The 25,079-nt window shown below is 41.9% G+C and overlaps 1 protein-coding gene across 1 annotated transcript in view; it reads left to right on the forward strand.

Annotated features, from left to right (window-relative positions):
- NRDC (nardilysin convertase) overlaps positions 1-25,079 on the forward strand; it is an 853,803-nt gene that overhangs the window by 643,078 nt on the left and 185,646 nt on the right. The window contains exon 30 of the mRNA XM_044086887.1: positions 14,913-15,029. Coding sequence (XP_043942822.1) covers positions 14,913-15,029 — 117 coding nt within the window. The remainder of the gene's footprint in view (positions 1-14,912; positions 15,030-25,079) is intronic.

Genomic DNA, 25,079 nt, shown 5'->3' on the forward strand with positions numbered 1-25,079 from the left:
TGGACCTTAGGGTTAGGGTGCGGGTTAAGGTAAGTGCATAGTTATGTATGTATGTAATGTATGTAAGGTTTAGTGTAGAGTTAGAAGTAGGGTTTTGTTAAGTGTGTGTGTGTGTGGATTATTTATTTTGTTTGGGTATGGCTCATTAAGGTAAGTGTGCGATAGTTACGGACCTTAGGTTAGGGTGCATGTTAAGGTAAGTGCATACATGGTAATATATGCAAGCTTTACTTTAGGGTTAGAAGTAGGGTTTCGGCTAGTGTATGCATGTGGTTTATTTGTTTTGTTTGTGTAGGTAGTATGTAGCGGGTGGTGGGGTTGGCCAGCTATGACTATTCGAGATTTTGAATTTCGCGGTTTAGGGCGTTCGGTAACGGGCTTTCGCGATTATAATATAGACCCTTAAGATATACCCTTCTATTAGACTTGATATTGAAGAACAATGTTTTCCTTTTTGAAGACAAATATCTGCAAATAAAAGGGGTAGCAATGGGCACCCCGTGTGCAAACTCCTACATGAACTTAGTTATGGCACGCTGGGAGACTACCCATATACACAATACTGAATTTGCTAGGTTCATCCCATATTATACATGTTTTGGGATGATGTTTTTATGGTTAGGGATGGTACTTTAGAAGAGTTTGATACCTTCTTAAATCATATTAAGTTAAGCACTGATTTCTTGGTTTGTTGCCCAAAAGTCCCATGAGAGCATTGACTTAGATGTAATCATCTGGATAGAAGGTGATAGAGTGGAGACAGGATTGTTTAGGAAGAAGTGTATGAAGAATAACCTACTACATCGAGGGTGTATGCACCCCAAACATATTTATAGGAACATTGTACAGGGTCAAGGAGTGCAAGTGTCTAGGCTGACTACATCAGATGACATATGTGAAGGGGCTTAAGAGAAACTAAAAGGTGATTTTGTTCAGAAAGGATAAAAGAAGGAGGAGTGCTTTACTAAGTGCTACAGATGTTATTAGTAGAGCTGGAAAAGGGAAAGCTTTTTTTTTTTTTAGGAGAGATATAAATGCAATAAGACCGATTGGTAGACCTGAAGGTCCCTATGGGAAAATGATAGGATAGTCATCCCTTATTCAAATAATAATAGGAAAATACATATCACTAGAAACTGGAGAATTTTGACAGCTGATGAGAGACTTAGTACCCTTATAGGCACTAGTCCTAGATACTTGTGTAAGAATAATAAATCTTTGAAAAGACTGTATATATGAGAGAAATAATCTTGGTAGAGTACAATCTGATCAGAAAGGGACCTTCTCATGTAGGAGTTGTAATGATTGTACCTACATGTTAAATAGTAATACATTTGAAAATCCCACTACACATAGAATTTACAGATTTGATCATTATGCTGACTGTAAATGACGCAACTTAGTCTATTTAGCTTCCTGTAGCAAATGTGTTTGTTTCTATGTAGGCAAAACGAACAGGACCTTATGTGAGAGTGTCAGGGAGCATATTTATGCGATAAATAAGGAAGATGAGATAAATGTATTAGTACGACACGTCTTACAAAATAATCTTTCCCACAGTTTTAGGTTCTTGGTCATAGAGAAAATTAATAAAAGCCTTAGATTAGGAAATCTTAGAAATTTGACGGAGCAAGCTGAAATGAAATGGATGATCAGACTACAGGCAGATAGGGGCCATGGTCTCAATGATAGTCTCCCTGAAACCCTTTCTAGTTGCTAAACCTTTGCAACATTAAAGGTTGTTTTATGTTTAATCATTTTTTAAAATGTAAAACATTTTCACCATGGCTGAGCCATATGCCTTTTTATGATGTTTTAACATTCAGGAGATTATTTTATAATTTTATAAAACACATTATTATTGTATAAATGTGTTTGTGGTTTTAAATATTTTTATTAGTTAATTGGCAAAGTGGTGTCACTAGGTTTGATGCTATATTTAAGAAATGTGTATCAGTATGTTTTTATTGTCTGAAGAAGTGCTCAGTGAGAGAAAGTGAAAGCATTAACTTTTTTCATTAAACATTTTTCTACTTCAGCCATGGTGTTTTCTCTGGATTTTGCTGTTTTGGATTTGTTTTTCCAGAGGTACTTTGTCCTACAGCTGTTTTTTTTCTCTGCACAATCCTGAAATTGTCCACATGCATCATAGGCAGCATAAAATATAAAACTCTGTTAATACTGCCTACAGTTAACACACTACAGAGAAATCCTGACAGATCATCTGACTTAAGTACATATCTTTAAGGCGTGACTAATGGTCTCAGGGGTGCGTCAGTGCTGGCGTGTCTTGATGAGAGAGGGATCCTGAATCAGCAGCTCCTGAAGAGAATTAGAGCAGTGGCTCAGGAGATTTGCTATCACATTTACCTTTCTTAGCATGTGAATGGCTCCCCTCAACTTTCTGGGCGATGGAGATAAATATGTGCTGTCTTGTGTTTATATACCATGCACTTGAGGATTGGTTGTCTGACATGAGCAGGAAGGGGTTTTATGTCAGCTCCCCTTGAAGCCTTTAGGACAAGAAACAATTCACTGGTCTCCAAAAGAATGACTCAGCTGCACTTCCAGAACCAGAACATTTAAAGTGAGAAACATTGGTCAGTGCTGTAGCTGGTTAATGGGAAGAGACCTCTGTTTTGGGCACCACTTTCCATGAACTGTGAAGGGTCCTAGATGGGCTGCCCATTGCACTAGTGATGTACTTACTCTCAGACATACTGTGTGTGGTTGTTCAAGACACAGAGGCTGAAAATTGGGTAGAGGCCTCCTGCCGTCTTTAGAATGCTGAAGAGCTATGAGTAGAACCCCAGGCATCTCCAAAATGTGGACATCTCTACAGTCTGTGTGAGGATTAGAGTGTAGAATATATCTGTAGAGGTGTCAGACTCCAGAGCAGATTCTTTTCTGAGGGAGGAATCCGTCTGGCTGTGAGCTGATAATTTTTCCACATGTAGTTCTGGATTTATTTAATTACATTTCCACTTATTAGCTGTGTGGCTTTGAGCAAGCAAGTTTATCAGACAGTATTCATGGGTCAGTTTGCCTAGTGGGTTTGCATAGTTAACAAATAGTAAATGAAGTAGAAGCTCTGAGGTATAGTCTACAGTGAGCATGTCTAAAACCAGCAGTCTCTTGTGGTGGCTGTCCACGCCAGGGTGAATTTAGTGATCTGGAACCTCCATGGGTAGCCCTTGATGATAATCAGAATTGTGATTTCTGAGTCACTAAAGTTGCCTTCCTTGGGAACTTAGCTGGAATGACTTGGGGATGCAACCCTGCTTACTACTTTTCATCCTGTGACAGAGGGGGGGTTTTCTCCCCCCCCCCCTTGAGGACTGGACTGATATGGAAGAATCAGAAGGTACTAGACTGGACTAGACTGGTTTGAAGAAGCAGTAGGGACTGGAAGAGACTTGTACAGGCTCTACAACATGGTATTTAATTTGTTAGAGTTTTCAGCTGTATTCTTGTATGCCTGGCCAAAGAGGATCTTTCTTCAGAAGGGGGCATTCAGCATAGCTTGACTAAGTGTTGTGTTCACCCATGACGTAGGAGAGCCAAGGCTGTGTCATTCTGCATAAGCAAATACTTGACGTTGCTGGCCTAGCTGTGGCATGAGCAGATACTAGTTGCAGTTGACCTAACAGAGCAGCAGCCACTTCATCAAGTTCTGGATGCTGACTGTCCAGGGTGTCATGCTCTTGCTGTTGCTAGATGCTTAGATGAGGCAACTGGATATGCTGGATACCTTTTAGCACATTTGTCTTTAAATATCATGAAGAAAAATCCTTCAGTTTACTCTAGGTGGTCATCACTTTCAGTATAAAATTTGCCCTTTGGACTTCTACATTCAGTGTTGGCCGTGAGGGATAAATCTTTGGAAGAGAATGATCTCCATGTGTTGTCCTACCTGAATGACTGTTTCTTGGTTGCCCAGCTGAAGGATTTTCTGGTACACTTATTGAAGTGGGTGCTCCATTGGTTGCACTCTGTGGGGGAGGATGATAATTTGGAATAAGTCTTTTATTCGCATCTTAGACCATTGTCTTCTTTGAAGGGTTGGACGTCTGTTTGTTGTTCCTTCCCACAGAGATGACAAAGGAGTGCCTTAGTTTGGATGTGCAGTTGAAGATACAGAGGAAATTCCAAGCACAGACATGGATGGCATAATCTTTTTGGCATATTTTACACAACTGAGGATGTTAGTCTTGCAGTAGACAGTGATATTTCAGTGGCTGCAGAACACTATTCATTAATGGATCTTTTTCTGGTGCCAGATCCCTGTCAGCAGGCCCTGGAGTGCTATAGCATTCCCTCAAATTTTCCAGCTGTGTGTCTCATTCCTGCAGTAGAATATGTCACGGCTCCTGATGATGGATATTCCACTGGGGTGAGGAGCTAAATTTTGCTCTTCAGTCATTCAAGGGAGTTGATCCCCCCTGGAAAGAGGACTCCTCATCAGTCAACTGGAGATGCTTGTAGTCCTACTGACTTTAAGCGTCTCAGAAGTAAACTGCTTACAGGGCCTTTCCTAAACTGTAGAAAAATCAGTCTGTCATCTAGTACTGTAAACAAGCAAAGGGGCACATGCTCGTACACAGTCAGTAAAGAGCTGATGCATGTATGGTCGTGCACTATAGACAGAGACATCACTCTTTCAGCATTTCATATTTAAGGGGAACTGAATATTCTGGCAGGCTCACTGAGCTATTTTTCCAGGCCTGTCTTGCAGTAATAGATTTTGTAAACCTGTCTGATTTGGATTCATCACAAGTGGGCATTCCAGAATTCGACCCTACTACATACAAAGTATTGAAAGTTTTCATCCTAATGCTTGCACAGTGGCAAACAACTGTATTGATATTTGACCTCTGTGTGGTGCAAATAGAGAGTTTGTTTGTATAATATTTATTTATATTGTTGTAAATTTCACGTTATTCTAAATATTTCAGCAGTCAATTAGCATAGACAGAACTTAGCCTCATGTGAAAGCTCTCAGCTGGATGAGCAAAATGCTGATGATGGTATATGCGCAACTTGAGTGGTTGCTGAAATATAACAAGTTGTTTACAAAGTATTCCAAACATAATAGTTACTGAGTTTACTGTGATTTATAAAATTCTGATCAAAAGCAAGAACCTAAAAAATGCTACCACTAATAAGTTTGTGCTGAAGATTTAGAAATGTCCACTTTTCTAGTAACCTATATGGTTCCAAAGATATGAATAGCAATTCCATGCTTCTTTGCAAAGTTTAAAGAAAAGATCCCCTGTGGTACAGGAAAATTTTCTGGTTCTAGCTAAGGGGGGAGTATCCACTTCTGGAGTAACGACCAGTTGCATTTTAACCACTTGATCCCACTTTAGACCCTTTGAGCACAGTGAAAAATTAATTGATGCCTCAAGGAAGCATTCTAGACAGCGAATGAACTCTGCCATTGGAAAAAGGTCTCAAGTTGGGCTAATGTTCTTTATCCATTACTTGGACAGTTTGTAGGTCATCTTTACTGTGGCTGACCTCTTTATGACATGGGTCTCAGTTATTTCTCATTCCTAATGCATGTGTTAGATGTTTTTTCCTACATCCTTTTAGCTTCATGTCTGGTGATTGTCTAGTCTTTCCCAGTAGGACTCGAGCCAATTCATTCCCAAGCATCAGGTGTGCCTAGTATGGAGGTGAGATCCATCCAGAAGGGTCATTATCCAGGAAGCAAGAGCTGCATATGCTCTGCTTGAGCTTCAGCATGTCACCCACTACAGAATGGAGACTGATGCCTGTTGTCTCCTTTTCCCCTTCAAAGGTCTTATCACACTGGGTGTAAGGAGTGGAGGCATTTTCTGATAAGGCCCCAACCCCAGTCCCCAGGGGCTGATGTGAGCACTCATGTCACAACAGGGGTCTCCTGATGTCTCCACTTGATGCATGCACACTCCTACATGTATGTGTATGAGAGTTACTATTACTATCTTGAGGGCAGCAAGCCCAGATACTTCTAATTTGTGGGCACTTGTTGTACAAGCTTCTCTTTGCACTGGAGCAAATTGTCCTTAGAAACCATTACTCCCATCATCCAGTATACTTAATTTTCATTTTTCTTGCCTGGCTAATCCATCACGTAGCTTTTAATTCATACTCTGTTTACCTGAGCTGCAGTCAGGGCTTTATCCCTCTATATGACAGAGGTAGGCATTTGCAAGCTAGTTTTGTTCCTTAGGGTGTGATGAAAGTCAAGATTGTCACCCAGCACTAGCAAGTTAGCCATTTCCTTGAAATTTTCCATCTCAACCCACCTTTGAATTACTCACTTCAGTGAGATTTGAAGTTTATGGTCAGTAGACTGGTCCATCTTTTGTCTGGACCAGCAGTGATTCAGCAATGTTGTAGTTTGTGGGTTCCCCCTGCTCGCAGAAGTTCAGAGTTGGCAGGGCCTTCTGCATCCTAAACCATATCCAGTCTTTCACTCGGATCAGGTCCTCTTCAGCTTAAACCACACTGCTACTGAAAGTGTTTTATTTTCTAACTATGTGAACTAAATTATTCATGTCCATGGTTTTACTAGAGCAGTAATTAAAGTGGAAAACCCATTCCCACCCTGGATGTACACAGCAAGTTCAGATTCTTCTTGAAGTGGATACATGAGCTCAAGAAGAGTCAGCAGCTGTTTGCTTCTTTTGTTCTGGGGAGAAAAGGTATAGCACTCACTGAATAAACCCTTTTCAGGTAGATTGCCATCTGCATCATCTTTTGCCATCAGACATCACACCACTCGGAAAGTGCTGTAGTTGGAGGTGTGACTGCTTCTAGTGCTTACTTTAAGAATGCCTCAGTTGCAGACACTCGTGTTGTCTGAACTGTTGACTGCAAGAAGTGAGCTTCCTTTGGTACCTCTGTATGTAAGGGCGCAGCCTTCTGATTCTCCTTTTGGCTGTCTTTCAGCTGCTACTACATTGGTGGATTTACTGTTTGAAATGGTCTGCTTTAGACCAACCAAGGAGTATCCATTCTTAGATCAAATATTCAAGGCCCTCCTTGATGGTTCAGTGATTGAGTTGATCCTCTCTTCTCCTCTTCACAAAGTTTAGTACTTTTTTCAGACATTGCCATGCTGGGGGATGCACATGCCAGGTGCCAGCATATAGTGATGTCTCACTCTAGTTCCATAGGCATGCCTAGTCCCTGAGGGAACTGTGCTTTTCTATTGCTCACGTATTTTGGATGCTAGTCAGTGGAAAGTTCCAATTTTTGATGCAAAGAATGAAGCTTGTAAAGTGCCTCTTGGGTTACTAGATTATTAGTCAAGACCCAAAGACCCACATGAGCTAAACCTTTACTGCCTCTAAGAGGAGTATGATGTAGAACTCTTATTTAATTCTGTCCTGTCCAGACAGTGGAAACTGGTGGGCTTGGCTGCCTTTGGTGCCTTGTCCTTGGCAGTGATTCTCTTTGCAAGCTTGAGCTCCTCTTCTGTCCCATAATCCCTTCTTTTTGAGAGACGAACTCCAAATCTTGATGTTGTCATTTGAGCTACATCTCGCTCACTCAAATGTGAATATGGGTTTTTGTTTCAATTTTGGCTGATAAGTATATTTTTTTAATTGCTATTAGCTACAGTTGTATACGATCAGTATTATTTGTTTTCTTCCATCTTTTCCTTCTTAATTAACTGATCTTTTCACCACTTATTGCTTCCCCACACCTTGTTTTCTTGTCTTTCCTCCACATTATCATTGTGTATTCTTATTGACAGTTATTGGTGTGCAGTTTGATTTTTGTTGTATGAGAAGTTCTGATTAGGTATCGAGGCTTAGTGTTTTTTTTTCAATGGCCATTCTAATGTGATTGTTTCCATTGGAACATTTCATCGTCTGTTAGTAACCTCTGAGACTGCATTTTTGGGTAAGGTCTTCCACAGACAAGGAAAGAGATTGAAGTCTCTGTTTTTAAAAAGTTAAGGAATATGGATATAAAATCCCTCTCCCTATACATGGTATGCCCTAAAGATGTGAATGTATTTGCTGATTGTACCATATGTAAAAACATAAGCTCAAGAACCGTACAGAACAGGGTCAACAGATTAGTTTTAAAAGGGCTTCTGAGGTCAAAGGTTTTAGAAAAGGAAAAAACGAGGGCTCAGGACAAGGACATTTTGATGTCACGTCACCCAGAAGAGAAGAAAGACAAAAGGAAGCCAGATGATCCACACATTCCTATTCTGCCAAAGTTATCACCTTTGAAGTTTCCTAGGACTTCACTTTTTCTTCTCATCTAGAATATTCTATCCTAATAGCCTTTAATAGGTCCTCATCTCCCCCAAGACATGAGTCCTTGAGTGCTACTGACCTGGCTCCATAGAGAAGAGTTAGAAACTTTTCTTAGGAGCACAAGCTTTCAAGGGTTTTGTCATCTTGCCCAGCATTGACATCTTTGTTTCACTCCAGCATATCCCTTTGGTGCCCAGTTCCACTTGACTGGGAACCAATGATGTTGGCATTCATTAAGGACCAGACTGCAGTATGTTACTATCTCAGCCTGACTAGGTTTGCTGAAGTAGAACCCCTAACCTGTTTTATTGACGTTCCTCCTCCAGGCACTGTTTTGGCTCCAGTAGTGTTGGAGCCAGTATTGCAGCCTGATCCAATGCTATCATTGCTGACGGATACATTTTCTTAGACCCTGATGACCTCTGCATTAGTGGAGACCTCAGTTCTAACAGATTAGCACCATGGGGCCTCTAGGGTCAAGGGTCTTGGTACCAAGCTTCCTGTACCAACTGCGGTCCAATGTTGTCACTACATTTGTTGACCTCTGCACTGTCAGCATTTGACCCTTTAGCTCTGAAATCTTCTATAATGACTGTGGCTCAAGAAACTTTGATGCGGATGGTCAGCAGTGGTGTGCATCTTTCTATGTCAGCCTCAAAATGATCTATACCAAGAGTCTCAGACCTGAATACCTCTGCTGCCATATCGATGCAGAGGAGATGTGGGCAATTTCTTTGCAAGAGCAGATTCAGCCTCCATTAGTTCTGCCCCTGGTCACATCATGAAATCTGAAGCCATTGTCATACATCAGCCTTACTGCCTCAGGTCAGAGGATCTCATGGACAGAAATTGCTGAGGTCTGAGATGCCTTTTTCGCAGCTAAGTTCAGCTAACCCTGTTCCACCCATGAGCCCTGGAAGGAAGAAGCGGGGTGCAAGAAGAAGCATCTGGACTCCCCTTCGGAGTTTCCATCTGCAAACACAGATCTCAAAGAAGGGGAGGTTCCCCTACATCCCCTCTAGAAGATAATCATATATGGTGAAATCCTGACTATGATAAAGCAGATGGGATCCTAGCCAATAGACCCAACCTCTCAGGTGTAGGAAGAGATTTTGCAGGAGGCCTATAGATCCTCTTCCCCAGTGTCCTGGGTATTATCATCAACTGATAAGTTTTTGGACATGGTGTGCTGCAAGGTATGGAAAAAGATGGATGTGGGCAACCCTATCCTTAAAAGCCAGGTAGAGTGCTGCAGACCCACAAAGAAAGACGGCACTGGGACAAAGGACCACTGGCAAATACCATAGTGGTGTCTGCTATCACCAGGTGAGAGGCCCCAGAAGATACTCAGGCTGTCCAACCTTCTAACAGAGTCACAAATGAGGGATAGACTCTAAAAACATATACATGTAAGTTTCCGGTAAATTTTCAGTCAGGGCATTGAGCTGCTTGGCACATATGAATCTGTTTCAGAGGAATTGGGGGGGGGTATTAATTACTGTAAAACAGTTGCTCATGGGCAAAGTGAGATCACAGTTGGTGACCATATGTCACCTGTTACATCTATGTTTTCACCTGTTATGTATTTGATTCGTAATGCAGTGGATGGAGTGGCTAGAGCAGCTGGCTTAGGCATTGCAGTGCATTGGCAGACCTGGCTATGGTGCACCACTTCAAGGCAGCTTTCATCAGTGTTTCCTTTAATGGAACCTCTTTGTTTAAGCAGAAGGTCAAAGGCCAAGTTGTTGCAGTGGTAGCAAGATAGCAAAGTGCTCATTATTGTTGGGGTTAAGTTTTGGCCCCACAACAGTCCTTTGAAAGGAACTAAAAAGTTACAAAAAAAAAAATAATGGTTTTGCAAATCACAACTGCCCCAGCAAAAGCAATAGTATGACAAATGGGCCTGCCATAGGGAGAGGGCTCTCATCTAACTGCCACCCTAGAGGAAGAGGTGGCCCACACCAGCGGAGATTCAAGGGGTCCTTTTGGGGATCCTGCCAGTGTGAACCCTGGATAGTTGCCTGATTGTCCCACTCTGAAAGCATTCGTGGGGACAGTCTGCCCTGTATTATTACACAGGACAAGTGGATAAAGGACATTATACCCAGAGGTACTGTTTTTAACTGCGCCCAAACATCAGCCCTCACATCTTTCACTACTTCCACCCCATTAGAGGAGGTTGGCTCAACAGGAGGAGGTACACAATCTCCAGCAAAAAAGAGCCATTCAGGAGGTCCCATCAGACCAGAGCAGAGATTGTCCAGTTTTTATTCTAGATTCTTTTTGATGCCCAAAAAGTCTCAAGACCTCAGATCAATCCTCAGCCTAAGTTAATGTAGTTAATATGTTAAGAATGAGTTATTCTAGATGGTCATGTTGTAGTTCATCTTACCTTTTCTGCAGGCAGGAGACTGGATGATGTCCTTCTGTTCCCGTGTTGCAGTATTCTTAGTGTGGGATTCTATGCCTCAGGTGACCCGAATGTCAGCTCCTATACAAAAGCTTAAGCCTGGTTGCTGTTGGTGCTTGGGACATCACATGCAGGACCATAAACCAGGAGCCTTAAATGTGATGTTTGCACGCACAGACCTCCGAATTTTCTGCTGCAGTTGAGCATCAGATCGATCGCATTACTCCTCTCCTTAAAAGACGTCTAAAACTACATACCCTGTTGGGGAATTCTTTCAATCACTATTGCTTGAGTTTGATTTGCTTGTTCTTTTTTAGCCGATGTCCTCTAAGAATGGTAAATGCTAATGCAGACGTCAAATTCTGCATAAAGACGCCCATGACTGTTGCATTGTTTATCTAGGCCAGGAACATGACCATACCACCTGCACCATTTGCCAATCCTTCATCCCTAAGATGGCTGCCCTTAATCTTTACTTGGAAAACCAGAGACTAGGTTGGATCTGGAGTCTGCTGCCCAGGTGGAACCACCTTGGAAAAAGGCCAAAGTTTCATATCCTGCTTCCTCTGCCTCTCCATCATCAGACACCCCACCCGCCACCAATATAGGAGTTGAGAGATTTTTGTTAGAGCCGTCTACTTCATCACCTCCCTTTGAGGTAGCTGTTTCTAAAGTACCGGCTGGCATATCCACTGAGATGACTCAGACATCGGTTTCTACCGAAGTCTAGGGGGAACCAGGATCCACTGGACACCATCTTGGATGCCAGAATCCTCTGCTGAGGGACTTCCTGACTGGTGATCTTTTACTCAGTCCCTGATGCAGGCCTTCATGGTTCTCAAGTCCTTGGCCTCCTCTCCTTTCACTATCCCAAAGCTAAACCCAAGGCCTGACTCAGCTACTTCTATACTCCATCCCACTTCCTATGAAGAAGAGGAAGAAATTCTATCTTCATCATCTGATGAGTGTATTTACCTACTCAGCACACATAGCCTCTCCTCTAGAATACTATTTCCCTGATGGGGAATCCACAGAAGGGGACTCTCCTCCTGAGGATATCACTTTTGGGGAGACCATAACTAAAATGAAAGAATATGCGGTGGTGGTGCTGCTGTAGCATTGTCGCCTCACAGTAAGACGTTGTCCTGTTCAATTCTCAGCTAGAGCGTCTTCTGTGTGGAGATATGCGTGAATGGGCGTACCTTCGTTGAAGGTTGTGAGTCAGGGCCAGCAACTCAGCACGTAAAAATCTATTGCTAATCATTAGTGGACCGGAGTTCCGCTGTGGCGACCCCTAACCGGGGAAAAGCCGAAAGAGATAACATTTCAAGTGGGATACTTCCCAAATGACTAAAGCTCAAAAAAATATATATATTTTGAGCTATTGCAAATTGAATCTCCTTCACCATCTGTGATTCCCCCAGTTATACCTGCATACCATGATGCATTTGCATCAGCATCTAAAAATCCTGATTCTCAGCCACCTGCTCTTAAGAGACCTGATCGTTTCTACAAGGAGCCTGATGACCACAAATTTCTTGCAAAGCTACCCCCCTTGGCAAACCCTGCAGAGATCCCCAGACAAGCAGTCAAGACTGATCCCGTCCCCGTCTCTTCTGGCCACTGATAAGGACAGTAAAAACATGGACAAGGCTAGGGAAGAAAGTTTACACCTCTTCTACCTTAGCCTTCAGAGCTATTAGTTACCAAACCCATATGATTAAGTATGCCTTGGACTTTGTATCCCACGCATCTACATTTGTATCCTCCCTGCTTGACTCTCCCAACAAGACTGAGATAGCATCAAAACTGTCCCTGGCATCCCAGGTGGCCAGACACTCAATCAGATGCAGTTATGATGCAGCAGAGGCTTCTGCCAGATCTGCTGCATCTGCCTCGGTGCTCTGCAGATGTTCATAGCTTGACTTCAACCCCTGCTTGAGGATTTCAAATCCAAAATTCTTGATGCTCCACTAGACCACAAGCTCCTGTTTGGAAAGCAGTCTGCTGAACTGTTTCAGAATCTTTAGGAGGAAAGCAAGGAACTTCAAGACATTAAGTAACTTCTGGTGTCCCCTGTACCTAAGTACTACAGAAACTATCCAGCTAAGACCACCTATTTCAGAAGAGCCCCCTCCACTGCTACCTATCCTTCTTCCAGGCATAAGAGAGGAACCTCTGACAACTCTGACTCCAGTTTTGGTTATTGGACATCCCTGTGAATGAGACAAGTATTATGTATACGTTTATAACAGTGGCTCTTCATTTTTTGTCTTAATATGCAGACACTGTGGTAAACCGTCAGTTTCCGGAGTAGACTTATTCTGTTAGTGCTGTACATAATACATGGCATGTACTACAGTAAGGAGTGTGCGCCCCCAAGCATGGTTATTTCAGAAAAAAAAATGTTGACTTCAAATGGAAGAAAGAATAAAGGACAGTCATGGACCAGCCAAGGGAAGATTACCTCGTGTATTACTATATATTGTAATAACATATTACTTTCTTTGTATGTGGTTGATAAGGCCAACTGCTACACAGTATACCTGTCTGTGTGATTGTCTTACTGTATATCTCCTTATCTAGAAACTAGACACAACTTTAACAGTACCTGTGAAACTCCATTTTAATTGAGGTATTTTTTTTCCTTGTAGTGATGGGCATTGGTAAGGCAGCTTCTTATTCCTCATGCACTAATGAAGTGTTGTTACAGCTTAGCTGTGCAGTCCAAGTCTTGAGCTGGCTTTGACAGGACAATTCTTAATGCTTTCCTGAGCTTGTCAATTCCTCTCTCTAAAATACGGCTGCTTGGGACTCGTTTAAAGGATGTGAGGAACTGCTGGTTGATATAGTGCTTAGCACACAGGTTGTTACATAGGTATCTACTGTAGTTCTATATGTATTAGGTGATCTTGACCAAGAGCCTAGCTAGAGAATTCCATTTTGTACTAATCTGCTTCCCAACCCATCTGGCATTAAAAATGTGCACGTCTCACAAATTGTTGCACCCAAACACTTAAGAAATGCATGCATCATTTGCAGATGTTTCCTTTAAACCTATTAAACCTTTGGATTAGCAATCCTCTCAGTAAAGCACTCTTTTTTTCACCTGTTGTTGGAGGTATTAATTTAGACAGTTGCAGACATGTCATGTCCTGAAAAAGCTAGATTTGTTTAAATAATGCTCATAAATGTACCCTTAATCCCGACCTGTAGTTCTGGTAATCATTTCAGTCCTGCACTGCCCTTGTGGATAACATCTGATTGTGGTGTTTCTTATAGTCTGTCTGTGCCCATCAGACTTCTTGTCTCATCAAGAAAAAATGCTGGGATATTGGGAAGGAACTTTCTAACTTCCTTCAGCATCAGACAGTGACAGAGAAGCTCTTTTTCTGAGAGACCTGATAAAGATAATGTGTAGCTTTTGACTCCATTTGCTGGTGAGATGTGCTGGGGGTTGAGGGTTGGCATAATGGTTAAGGTGTTTACCTCAGATAAAAGGTACAAGGCTTGATTCTCACCATTGAGAGGAAATTAGCCAGGGTTAAAATGGTCTGCAAGGGTAGTTAGCCTAGTACCTACCTGTAAACCTATGAAGATGTGAGGAACTTATAAGCACATATTGGTAGTATTAGAAGGCACAGAGTTAAACTATGTGCCAACATCACGAACTTTCTAATGGCATAATCTGCTTATGTAAGTTAAGGCACGGCAGTGAAGGGTTGTTAAATCTGTGCAAGTTAGTTTTTTAGTAGCACAAGCTATATGAAGTGAGGCTTCAGGTTTGCAAAGTGTGTATTTCTTGGTGCAGGGTATGCTGGATTTTCAGATTACAATATACATAAGATGCATTGGAAAGTAGTTTTCATGTGGAATGATACTCTGAGCAATGAGGATTTGTGATGCATACTCTAAAGATATAGATTGATGGTAAAGACCTGCTCATTCACATACTGATGGATTTGTGGCATACCCTCCGAGATTCCAGTTCAAGTAATGAAGCAAGGAATGAGCTTAATGGTAAGGAAACTTCTTCCATTTTTTTTTCCAGTTTCTCACTAAGATTGCTAAAGCTGAAACTGTTCCTGACAGATGGGGAAAACATGCAAAGCAAGGAACTTATTTGTGGTAAATGCAGAGATTTATCAGGCACTTAACCAGGTTTGAAGTTTTGAAGATGTGCTACTGCTGCAGATATTTTTTTTCCTGATGCCATCTACTTTTGATATTTTCAACAGGTTACTGCTCTTGTTAAGCTGAAGGAATGTGAAGACAGCCATCTTGGTGAGGAAGTGGACAGAAATTGGTGTGAAGTCCTCACACAACAGTATCTGTTCGACCGCCTTCAGAAGGAGGTACTGATTGTTTAAAACCAGTACATTTTTGTTTTATGATCCTTAACTGCTGGACCATTTTAGACAATATTGTTGAAAGAGCAAGTTTCACTACAAAATCTATAATTGGTTTCATGCTATTGTGTTATAGATGTTCATCGTGCATACAGCTGCAGTCATAACAGATGGGTTATCCTGCCGTCAGGCGGGTCCTCAGTCGGCCAAATTCCAAAGTCTAGGTCCGGCGTCGGTTGTCGTCGCTTCTTCCCTGACATCAGTGCGGCAGGGGTATAAAAGAGGCAGCCGACGCCATTTTCTTCAGTCTTTCTTGCAAGCAGAAGCAGTTCGCAAGTGGCGGTCGGCCAGCTCCTGAGATTTACGAAAGTATTTCAGCCGAAGTCTTCTTGAAAGCTAAGTACCCCGTTGAGGAAACTTTTCTTGCCTCAGACCGATGTCAGACAAAGTTAATAATTGCATTTCATGTGGGAAGCAAATACCGCATAAGGATTTCCACTCTTTCTGTATACCTTGCTTAGGCCCAGACCACGACGTCTCGGCTTGCCGTTTTTGTGCTAGATTCAATAAGCGCACTATTAAGTGTCGGGCAGAGTTTGCCCTTCACTTTTTTGGCAAAAATTTTAATTATATTATGTCGTCGGATACTCCGACTCCAGTTTTGAGCAAAAAACGCAAAGATAAGGACCAACATACGAGGTCCGCACCACCCACTGAAACCACGCTAAGGCCAACTACCGGTTCTCCAGTACTCAGCGAGGCGCCTACGCAGCCCCTGAGTACCGATAACAATGCATTACCGGTGTCTTCACTGAGGTCGCAGGCTCCTCGGCCCCCATTCCTACTACAGATCCCGATGCCACTCCTGGTGGGGAAACTCAGAATTTAGACAGGCCTGCCATTTCTCAAGGGGTCTTCGGGCCTTCCTCCTTCTCTATTAAAGTCTTCACTAAATCTAAAGCAGCCATGAAAACCAAAAAACAGGTTCCTCAGACCCCCTCTCATGGTACCATGCCTAAAAAACAGATGCTTAAAATAGCTGAGGATTTGATTACTCTTATCAGGGGTTCTCTACCCCCCTCTGACAAAAGGCCCAGAGTAGAGGAAGTCTACCCTTCCTCAGATCAAGCTTCTATTACCTCAGAACTATCTGAGGACCAGCATTATGCCTATTCCCCATTTGAAGACTCTGATGCAGCAGAGTCTATTCCCTCGGTCTCCCCCCCTGAGGACTTCTCTTTTGGGGAAACCCTGCATATATTGAGGGAACACTTTCACTGGGAAGGCCAAGATTACTCAGATTCCAAGAAAAGGCTCAGGGAATTTCTTCTGCTCCCTCAGAGTAGGCCTCTGGCTATCCCTCCTGTTTTAGATATATTGGATGATGTGTACAGAGAAGCCAGCCTTAATCCTGATTCTTTGCCTCCAGCTCCTGTTAAACCAGACAGGTATTACCGGGTTCCTGATTCTCACCAGTTCCTATATAAAAGCCATACTGCTGACCCAGAAACAATTTCACAGGGTCCCAAGGGAATTAAGGCCTCTACTGCTAAACATCCATTACCTTCAGAGAGAGATTCCAGAGCTTTAGAAAGGTGGGGGAAAAGGTGTACACCTCGGCCACTTTAACCATGAGGGCATTAAACTGTCAGTTCCATATGTGAAAGTATCAACAGTTTTTGGTATCTCAGCTGAAAAGCAAGATGACACAACCAGAACAACCAGATTTAAGAGTTGCAGGATTTGTTGCATGGTGCAGAACAAGTGGGTAAACACACCTTGCAGTGTGGTTTTGATGCTTTAGAGGCCTCATGTAGAGCTGCTGTTACGGGGTCTGTTATACGTAGACATGCTTGGCTCAAAGAGCAAACCTTACCAGATCATGTCAAAGCTAAATTATTAGATGCACCTCTTCAAAAAGATGTATTGTTTGGTGTTAAAGCTGAGGAGGTGCTAAAGAAAATGGAGGAAAAAGCGAAATCAATGCAACAGTGAAAGATTTCCTGCAGGTACAGCCTCCACGTTTCAGCAGAAACTGGCCTTCAAAAAATTGGTCCTTTCCAGCCATGGACAGACCTCAAAGTGGCAGATACAGGCGCCCAAGGGGTAGAGGGCAACCTCAAGTATCCTTCAGAGCCAGACAGTGGCAAGCACCAACCCCAAGATGTGGAGAAGATAGATCACAGTCTTTTAGAAAACAGACACAATGACTTCCCCCTACACCTGCCAAGCAAAGCTTTAATGGCAGCACCTTTGGGCGGAAAATTGACATTATTCTCAAAAAAATGGCATATTGTTACAAAAGACAAATGGATTCTGGACATTATAGACAGAGGCTACAGGTTCCACTTTCACACCCTTCCAAAAATGAGAGGCATGCCAAACCTGCCACAAAATCAAAGGGCAGAGGCACAAAAACAAGTTTCAGCTCTCATGGACATGAAAGCAGTTCAAGAGGTACCTGCAAAAGAACAAGGTCAAGGGTTTTATTCCAGACTATTCCTGGTACCGAGAAAAGACAAAGATTGGAGACCTATCTTAGACCTATCCATCCTAAACACATATCTACAGGTGCCAAAATTCAACATGCTCACATTACAGCAGCTTCTTCCCATGCTGGGCAAGGAGTCTTGGCTGGTAACACTGGAACTCAAGGAGGCATACCTGCATCTCCCTATCAGACAAGATTACAGAAGATACCTCAGATTTCTTGCAGGTTCAACCCATTAAAAATTCTCTGCATTGCCCTTTGGCTTATCTACTGCGCCCAGAGTATTTACGAAATGCCTGGCATCAGTAATTGCCTTCTGCAGACTACAAGGGATACAAATCTACCCATATCTGGACTGCCTGATCCAAGTGGACAGCAAGGACATACTACTGCAGCACTTGGCGTTTGTAATAAAACTGTTGAACTTCCTGGGATACACAGTCAACAAAAAGAAATCAAAACTAATACCCTCTCAGCAAATAATTTTCCTGGGTGCCAGCTTGGATACAACCACCCAGATGGCCTACCTCACGCCAGACAAGCAAGGGCAACTGTCTCAATACTTCAGAAAAATGGCAACTTACACCAGGCTAACTGCAAGGAAAATCCTGCAGGCTCTGGGATTCATGGCATCTTGCATCCTACTAATCCCATGTGCAAAGCTGTATATGAGGAAACTTCAATGGTACCTGAAAAACTTATGGTCTGAACACAGCCACAGCTTGGAAACAATTATCCCACTCATTCCATGCCTTCAAAAGGAATTTTTGTGGTGGACTCAAGCTTGCCAAAGAAACACAGGTCTTCCTTTCTGTGTACCTCAAGCAACTCAAATCATAACAGATGCCTCAGACTACGCCTGGGGAGCACACATGACAGATCAGTGCATTCAGGGAAAATGGACCCGAAAAGAGAAGCACTTTCACATCAACCAAAAGGAAATGCTAGCCGTGCAAAAGGCTATTATGACCTTCAAAGACCTACTGCATCCAGGCCAGCTATTGATAAGGACAGACAACACCACAGTGATGTGGTACATAAACAAACAGGGGAACTCATTCATACCCCTGTGCAGGCAAGCCATGACCCTATGGAACACAGCACTGGAATTGCAAATTCAACTGTAGGCACAATTCCTGCCAGGGAAGGAAAACACACTGGCAGACAACCTAAGCAGAAATATGACAGATCCACACGAATGGAAGTTGCATCCTCAGCTTTTCACAAAGATAACTCAGGCATGGGGACAGCCAGACATAGATCTCTTTGCTACCCACAGAAATTGCTAGTTGAAAAAATTTTGTTCAAGGACCTATCATCCACAGGCCTGGAAAGTGGACGCACTTTCCTTCAATTGGGCGACATTGACAGTCTATGCCTTCCCACCTCTTCCTCTGCTGCCCAAAGTTCTATTAAAAGCCAGAGCAGAGAGGCCAAAAATGATTCTCATCGCTCCAAACTGGCCAAGACAACACTGGTATCTGCTCCTGAAGAGCCTGACACATTCCCCACCATGGATCCTACCTCTAGTCCCTCTTCTGTTGTCCCAGCACAACTACAAAACTCTTCACAGCCATCTCAAAACTCTAAATCTAGCTGCATGGAGAATTCCTTGATTTCCCAACAGTTTCTCCTCTCCAAGGAGGTGCAGGATGTTATCTTGGAGGCCAGAAGACCTTCTACTAGAAAGGCTTACTCCGCCAAATGGAAACTATTTTGTGCCTGGAATCAAGAAAAGGGACAGAATCCTTGGGTAATAAATATACCTCAAATTTTACAGTACCTAGCTGAGATGTTAAACAATGGACTTTCCTTCTCCTCCATCAAGATCCACGCTTCAGCCATTTCTGCACAATACAACACAGATCCTCCATTATTCTCTCACCCTCTCTTAAGGCAGTTCCTCAGAGGGGCAAATAATTTAAAACCCCCAAGGAAACCACCAGTCCCTGCTTGGCACCTCAACTACGTATTGGAAAAGCTGACCCTTCCTCCCTTCGAGTCAGCTTCTTCAACAGAGTTACAGTACTTGTCATGGAAAACAGCCTTTCTTCTGGCTATCACCTCAGCACGCAAGGTTTCGGAGCTACAGGCCCTCATGGCTGTGCAGCCATTCATCATTTTCCATCAGGACAGAGTTTCCTTACGAACCAGTCCTACCTTTATGCCAAAGGTAGTATCCAGTGTAGCTTTGAATCAGACTATCCACTTTGCCTACCTTTTATCCTAATTCACAAAACAAAGGGGAAAGACTACTACATTCCTTGGACATTTAGAGGCAACTTCGTTACTACTTGGACAGAACAAAGCCATTCAGGAAATCTGAGCAACTCTTTGTGTCCTATGCTGTAGGTGCTCAGGGAAAGGCTATTTCCAAACAGACAATTTCAAAATGGATAGCCCACTGCATACGCTTTTGTTACTCATTTCATGGAAAAACTGTGCCTGCATGCATCAGATCCCACTCCACCAGAGCCACAGCTACCTCTGCAGCCTTCCTCGGGGGGGGGGGTCCCCCTACCAAGGACATTTTGGAAGCAGCCACCTGGAGTTCAGTGCACACTTTCTCCAAGCACTATCACCTCCCACTATACTCAAAATCTAGAGCGGGCTTTGCCACAGCAGTCCTGCAGTGCATCCCTAGCCCCTCCTAGTTCCACTTAGTGCCTACCACCCTTACTTAGCTTTGGGATTCTACCCATCTGTTATGACTGCAGCTGTATGCACAATGAACAATAGTACAGTTTTGTACCTACCATAAATGTAGATGTTCGAGTGCTCATACAGCTGCAGTCCAGGTTTTCCTCCCTCCATCCCCTCTTAGGACAGGCCTTATGACAAACACTTTTCATATAACCTTTTTGGGGTATTCTTTTACGGTGTATTTGCTTGCAACTACTGTTTTTGATTTATCAACATTGCATCTTTGCATAACATTATGTTTGCCTTCCTTCTGGGGGCACCTGACATCTGGGGCAAGAAAAACTGAAGAAAATGGCGTCGGCTGCCTCTTTTATACCCCTGCCGCACTGACGTCAGGGAAGAAGTGACGACAACCGACGCCGGACCTAGACTTTGGAATTCGGCCGACCGAGGACCCGCCTGACGGCAGGATAACCCATCTGTTATGACTGCAGCTGTAAGAGCACTCGAACATCTACATTTATGGTAGGTACAAAACTGTACTTTACTGTAGCTAAAACACCAGTCCTTCACCTTCTGGAAAGCAATTGTTACACAGGAAAAGCTAGTCTGGGCTGTAGGGTAATTGCATGAGTTGTAACTGCTCTACAAAAGCAGCCTTATTATTCTGCCACCAAACCACAAACAGGTGTAGTGCAAATGAGGTATCAGCCATACTCATTTGATGGCATTGTGGTAGTATACCTGTAACAATTAGAAAAAACTTTCCTCTTAAACAGCTGCTGTTGGAACTCTTTCCTCCAACTTAAACTGAGTGCCAGCATCATACTACATTTCTAGTTACAAATGGATATTAAAGCAGAGTATTTAACAGTAACTTAATAACTCCCAATGAATGACTTCTGCTAGTTGTAAAACTTGAGTAATTGTAAATCCCATATAAGTAATACCTCACCGCTGTGTCCCAGTGTCTTTGTGCTTTCTGTTTCCAGTGTTTCCCGGCTACCTCAATATTAGTGTTTACACAATCCCCAATGCAGTGGTCTTGCCACATTATTCTTTTTTTTTCTTTGCAGAACCTGCATTTGCCTGTTTCTCCTATATTTTCAGTGGGCTTTGTAAATGAACATGTATGTGGTCCACTATCCTGAGCCACCATTATTAACCTTTCATCTCCATAACCATTCCTGTTTCTAATGCTGATTGTCCTGAGGTCGTTCCAGGAGATCTGTGTACTTACCACAATAATTATGCCTTTTCCACATTTCTCTCATTCTCATCTGGACCTTATCCTTGTATTATTTCTTTTGTTTTTGGCCCATGCAGTTGCTGTTTGTCAGTTGTATATTTCTGGTTTGATTTCTATTCCTGTTTAACACTAAAATGCTTCTGCTAAACTAAGCAGATAAGTTATTTTGGACTTCTTTTCCTCATGTTTTAAAACATCCACTATGTTTGGATCTGGTGAGGTCAGCAGATATGCATGCAGTCCAAAGACTGCAGCTGTATACGTGTAGTCAGTTTCAAGGAGTCCCATACCTCCTACAACTCGAGGGCTATGTAATCTTGACATAGTCTGATTTTTTTGGTATCATTTGATAAACATGAAGCACTTTTATTGTTTTCCTTTCCAACTGATCCAATATCTTTGGGGCTAGTTAGTCATCCCGACAGTTTATAGTTTGGACTTTATTCCTAGATGTCAAGTCATTTTTGAGTATTAAGTTTTAGTCTTCTGAAGTATTCCTTACTGAGTTTTATTTGTAGTTCATTTTTTATTGCCAATCCTTCACTTCCCAAATATTTATACACTCATTTATATCACATTCCTGTCCCAGATTGATGTTTTCTTGGTGCTGCAGCTTTCCTTCTTTAAACGTTGTTTTTGCACATTTATCAACACCAAATGACATTATCTGAAAAAGTTGCAGTTGTGCTTTCAACTCTATCTGATGAACTACACAGTTTTAAGTCATCAACAAAAAGTAGATAGGAAGTCTTTACACAAGGTTAAACAGCTTAATACATTAAGGGCAAGACACAACCACAGTGGTGACAGTCACCCTGGAATAGTCCTCTTTAAATTTTTATCCCTGGGATAATAATTTGTCCTTTGACATGGCTAAACTGCAGAATGGTATACTACTGTTTCATGGCCACTGTAATTGATAAATGTATGGTGTATCTTGTACATTTGTAAGCATTCCTTTATCCATGAATGTGAGATGTTGTCATATGCTTTTTTTATAATAAATCCATGCCATGCTTAGATTCTTCCCCTTTTTACAATGCTGTATTATGATTTTAACAACAAATAATAATTTGTTTCATATGGCTTTTTTTGTTGCCCTTTTGTTCTTTTGCCATAATTGATTTTTTTCTAAATGACTATAAATATATATATATATATATATATATATATATATATATATATATATATATATATATATATATATATATATTCCAGTATTTAGCTGATATATCATCAGAAGGCAAGTTATTGGTGTATAAATTTTATGATGGCTTGCAGGTTCACTCTTAAAGAGGAGTATCATTTTTCTTGTTAACCAGTTTGGTGTCTGTTGAAAATGTGCATATAAGTAATTCTTTCTCAGAGCTAAATCTTTGCATAAAGATATTAATACTTTTAGCCAAAAGGTACTGTGTTTGGGCTTGGCATTTTCCATTTAGGAGCTTTTCTTAATTGTCAGTTTCTGTGGCCGTTACTTCATCTTATTTCATATTCTCTACACTAGAACTCCTTATTGTTTTAATTTTCTATCCATTCAGCATCGTAATGTTCTACAGGGTCTTCATAAATATTTCTTCAAAATGTCCTCTATTCATTTTGCTTTGTTTTCTATTCATTTTGCTTTGCTTCCCCTTTCTCTGTAAAACGTTTTTAGGGTCATCAGTGAATTACTTAATTTGTACTTTTCCTTTATCTATCTGCACATCTTCTGCCTGTTTTGATATTTTTAATTTATTTCCAATAGTGTATGATATATGCTTGTCTGGTTTGATACAATGTGCTGCTTCTACTACAACTGTCTTATTAAATATTTTTAGTGATCTGTTCCTTCTATATTCTTATAATATTAATACTGCTTGTTTTAATTGCTTTATAGTTCTCTCTATTCAATACTTCCATGGTGGCATTTTACTTCCTTCTTTCCCCATTGTTCAATGTTTTTGTGGTACAACCTTATCTGTTATTAATTTAGCTGCACAGTAATATATCCTATTTATTTCTGTTATAGCAGAAGAATTTCTCTTAACAGTCCTAATTACTGTGGTCATCTATTTTACCAAACTTCTAACATTTTGGGTCTTAAATATGTTCTGTAATCTACTTCTTTCATTGATCTTAACATGTCTGTCCATCTCTATCAGATCAAGCTAGCTGTTCCCTTAAGTCATTTTCTTATAGACCGATGGCACTTTCTTTACTCCCAATTTCCTGTGGGTATTCTACAGAAAGTTCCAAAACATCTTCCTGTAACATTCTCTTCAGATGTACCCTGCTTAATCTCCTGCCGCTTCATAATGGAACTCATTGGCCCATCACAGCACAACATTGCCTCCGTCAGAGTTGCCGCTGTTTCCTGATTCTTCTCTTGCTGTGCAGCTTCAACTGAAATTTTGTACTTGTCTACAGAAGGCTCCGGAGCATCACTGTGTCAAGTCTTCAGATGCCTCCTGCTCCACCTGTTTCTCCTTAATCTGGGGTCTCATTGTTCCATCATACTGTAACATTATTTGTGTTGAATTTTCTACACTAAATCCTTCACTTCACGGATGATCCATAATTTCATTTTTTATAACTTCTCCCTTAAAAATACTGTGTTCTAGTTTACAGTTCTGTATGCTAGAGATGGTTCTTGCTATGTCTAAACAGTGTTGGAAAGATGTCCTCAGGTTTTTTTAGTGCCACTTCCTGTCTAAGGGACAGATTGTATTATCTTTCTCATTTTCAGCATTTGCTATTCCTGTACTGATCTGTTTTGTACAGTATTTGATGTTCTTAGAATTTCACTGTTGCAGTCATTACATTTGGGTAGTCTGCTGGCAGGTTGCCTTCAGTCGGCCTGAATAACAAAGTCTTGGGTCCTGTGTCGGCTGCTGTCACTTCTTCCATGACGTCAGGGGTATAAAACATGCAGCCAACGCCATTTTAATCTGTCTTTCTTGCCGCTCGGTGCCCGAAGCAGAAGCAGTTGGCAAGTGCCGGTCGGCCAACTCCTGAAATTTTCGTATTCAGTTTTCAGAACCGAAGTCTTCAACCTAAAGCTAAGTACCCTGTTGAGGAAACTTTTTCTTGCTCCTTACCGATGTCAGTAAAAGTTAATAATTGTATTACTTGTGGGAAGCAAATACCTCAAGGATTTTCATTTGTACTGTAATCCTTGCCTAGGCCCTGACCACAACGTGCCTTGCTGTCGGTTTTGTGCTAAATTTAACCAATGCACTATTAAGTGTCGGTATATTTTTGCTTCCAAATATTTTGGCTCAAGATTTAACTATCCAGAAGTGTCGTCGGTTAGCAATCCGACAACCAGAATTCACAAAAAAAGCAAAGAAAAAGACAGACCGTAGAGGCAGTCGAGATCCAAAACCGATAACGAAGCTTCCCCTAAGCCAGTCGCTGGTTTGCCAGTACTCAGTGAGGCACTTTCGCAGCCCCTGATGCCCACTACTTTTGATTCGCAGGCCTCTACCAAGACCCATTCGGAGTCCGGTATGCCGCGAGATACTTCAAGTATTGAACCCATGGATGTCTCTCCCTTACATGGGTCTGGAGTCGCTGAGCAGGCACCGGCTTCTGAGGGTATTTTCAGACCTAAAGATTTGTATATTAAACCAACGCCATCATCAAAAAAAAGGCCAAAACCAACTTCTGTGTCTAAAACCGACACATGGGC

The sequence above is a fragment of the Protopterus annectens genome, chromosome 10.part0 (assembly GCF_019279795.1).
Source record: "Protopterus annectens isolate FY-2018-M chromosome 10.part0, PAN1.0, whole genome shotgun sequence".
Lineage (NCBI taxonomy): Eukaryota > Metazoa > Chordata > Ceratodontiformes > Protopteridae > Protopterus > Protopterus annectens.